A 2,880-nucleotide genomic window follows, 5' to 3' on the forward strand; every position below is an offset into this window, starting at 1 on the left:
AGCAGTGAAATTAAGTGCCTTCAACTTTTACTTCATTTACGTATTTCAAACTACATCTATACAGACAGTGGCACTTCGACCCAGAGGCAATGTCTCTGCCATTGGTGTGGAACCCCAGGGTTCACCTCCTGGGCAACATTGAATCCCGGTTAGGGCGGTTGGTACCTTCCAGTGGACTCACCACCTGCAGGAAGGCTTAGGGGGGTTGGTACAGTGGTGCAGTGTGATTTGGGTGGCGGTCATAAAGACTGCTGCCCCTGTGACCCGGTAACGGATAAGCGGATGAAGATGGATGGATGGATGGATCTATACAGACACAGGGTGTTTTTTTGTGAGAAAGACTCTTAATACTTAAAGACGTCTCAAAAATGTCATTCATATAGTTTAAGCTCCTCGCTTTTAACGAGTCAAGTAAAACTGAGTAAAGTGACTGAGCAGCTCTTTATGTCTTTATTGTGCAAGAAAAGAGAACAGGCCCAATCATATTTAAGGAAACTTTATTTACAAAGAAAAATAACAGATTCCCATTCTTTTGCAGGGACAGAACTCTGATGGATAACTATGTTCCAGCTGACGATCTGCAAGACGACAAGAGAACAAAGCAAGACAGACTGTGATTAAATGACTTGCACACATCTGATGACAGAAAAGCAATTTGGGTAAACACTGAGAAGATTAATGTGTTGACAACTATAGCCTGCTCTCACCTGATAGAGATCAATGGCTGCACTAAACTGTCATTCTGACCTGCTAAATCAGATGCTTATCTAAAAGACAGCAATAGCATTATGAAACCATACAGAATTTATTACTCCAACTCTGACACGTGTAATATATTTAAGATGTGCCACTCTACAAAAAACTAAAGACACAAAATGAAAGACGGTATATGACAGAGGACCTCAGGTTTCTGCTTAAGGTTTATGCTACATCAAACTGACATTGTAAGCAGATGAGCCAGATAAACCAAGGTCTGACAGTTACCTGGTAGGCAGCACAATAGTGCAGCCATTTTACTTCTTTAGGATCTGATGTCTGACGACAATGAAAGGGAATGCGAAGCCACTGCCAAAGAACGCCGCCATCATGGCCAGAAGACGCCACTTATTTTCCACAGAAAATGGCAGGTTCTGTTATAAAGACAGAAATTACTTGTTTTCTTATTACAAGTTAGTTTTTTTTCTATTTAACCAGGTTTTTCTTACGCAAAAAAACCCTCAAATATAGTTAGAGTATCAACAGCTGTAGGTATAAAATTAAACACATTTTAAAGGGACAGGCTGCTTGTATTATGGCAGTAATTAAATATTTTTCAGCTTAAATACTTCAAAGAATTACATAATACTGTAATGAATTCTAATATTTTAAGAAAGATATTCAACCAAGATATCCTTTACAAACAACGTTGCATTAATTATGTTTAACTCACTAAACACACATACAAACAAACATTACAGTTTTATTGAAACCAAATTATCTTTTTTAAAAGTTAAATCTAACTTTTGGAAGTAGCCTAAAATACAAGAAAAAACAACATTAGATTCTAAAACCACGTTTGTCTGATTTTACTAGTTTTACATGAATATTCAAACCCGTCGACCGATTGATGCAATCAGTTGAGTTTTAAAAGCTAATGTGGTAGTCAATAATGAACTAATATTAAAACTGAAATATTATGTAAGAAATAACTAGCATAATGTGTGTTGCTATTGACAGACATTACTCCATATTAAGAAAGACCTGTCCTTAGATGACCTGGTTTAAACGACGACGCACAACAAGAAATACACTCCACAAATCCATACTCTAGAGTGACAACTTTTATTGTTACCAAAACGAAGAGTAAAAATATCAATCTTTACTTTCACTCTTAAGATAGTTAATCCTTTAGTAACTGTCAACTAAATATATATAAAAAAATCATCACATTTTGCAAAGTTGAATCAACGGACTTAAAATACGACTCGATGCATGTTTTAATCACCAGACTATGCTTTTAGACAATTTATGTTAAAATAAATGTAAATTATGATTAAACGTATGACTAAAAAAAAAGAAATCTAATTTTTAAGGGGAAACTGCTGGTTGAGCAGCAATTGCTACTTTCAGCGCTAATCATAGCTAGCTTGTCCTTGGCTCACAATGACGTACAACACATCTGGCGTGATTAAGTTTGTGTCTTTATGAACTATTGTAAAGTATTCACATTTAAAATTCTGAGTCTTTGACTTAGACTTCACCAACAAAACATTAACATGCACTTATAGACGTGACCTCTAACCGCTAGCTGAAGTTAGCTTGCAATAGTAGATACGGCCGCGTCAGGAAACGACACACTTAAATACTTGAACCATCTAAAAGACATCGTCTAACCTTCCCTGGTCCTTCAGCATAGTGTGAAGAACGGGCAGCAGATGTCGTAAATCGTCTCACGGCTTGTCCGAGCATGATTCAAACAGTCTTCTCTCCACTGTCTCAGTTCAATGCTACTCAGTGCGACCTCTTCTTGTTCCTGCTAGTTATGTGTCATGCGCAAAAGATGCGGCTCTGAGAGCCGATGCTTTGTAGTGAATCAGAAGAGCCAGCTCGCAACGACTGAGAACCGGCTCCCAGTTTTTTTTTCCTTTCGCTGCTTATCTCAGTGCTCAGCCTGGGCTCTGCGCAAGGCAGAATTTTGTTTTGATTGGTCAGCATCGTGGCCAATCAGATAAGAGGATATAGGATCATACCATTATGTGAAAACAGAGAGGGGGCGCTGTGAAGTGGAGCCCCCTAATTTTCTGTCTAATTTTCTTGTCTAAGACAGATAGACAGACAGCGGTGAGGAGAGTGCGTGAGTTAGTGATGTGCGGATCGATCCTAAAATATCGATACTTCCGA

At 38.2% G+C, this 2,880-nt stretch overlaps 1 protein-coding gene across 1 annotated transcript; it reads right to left on the reverse strand.

Moving 5' to 3' along the window:
• Window positions 1-480: 480 nt before the first annotated feature.
• cox7c (cytochrome c oxidase subunit 7C) lies at window positions 481-2,535 on the reverse strand. The gene is made up of 3 exons (XM_008337662.3): window positions 2,374-2,535; window positions 985-1,130; window positions 481-578 (listed from the first exon to the last, which is right to left on the reverse strand). The coding sequence occupies exons 1-2, from the start codon at window positions 2,446-2,448 to the stop codon at window positions 1,014-1,016; spliced, it is 192 nt and encodes a 63-aa protein (XP_008335884.1). The 5' UTR covers window positions 2,449-2,535; the 3' UTR covers window positions 481-578; window positions 985-1,013.
• Between the last annotated feature and the right edge of the window lie 345 nt (window positions 2,536-2,880).

Source organism: Cynoglossus semilaevis, unplaced genomic scaffold (genome assembly GCF_000523025.1).
Source record: "Cynoglossus semilaevis isolate Cse_v1.0 unplaced genomic scaffold, Cse_v1.0 scaffold1643, whole genome shotgun sequence".
NCBI classification, from domain to species: Eukaryota; Metazoa; Chordata; class Actinopteri; order Pleuronectiformes; family Cynoglossidae; genus Cynoglossus; species Cynoglossus semilaevis.

Excerpts from the sequence above, each read along its gene's own strand:
- cox7c (XM_008337662.3), bottom strand. The coding sequence starts at position 2,448 with ATGCTCGGACAAGCCGTGAGACGATTTACGACATCTGCTGCCCGTTCT. Across the intron at positions 1,131-2,373 it reads ATGCTGAAGGACCAGGGAAG|AACCTGCCATTTTCTGTGGA; the intron begins GTTAGACGATGT and ends TCTTTATAACAG.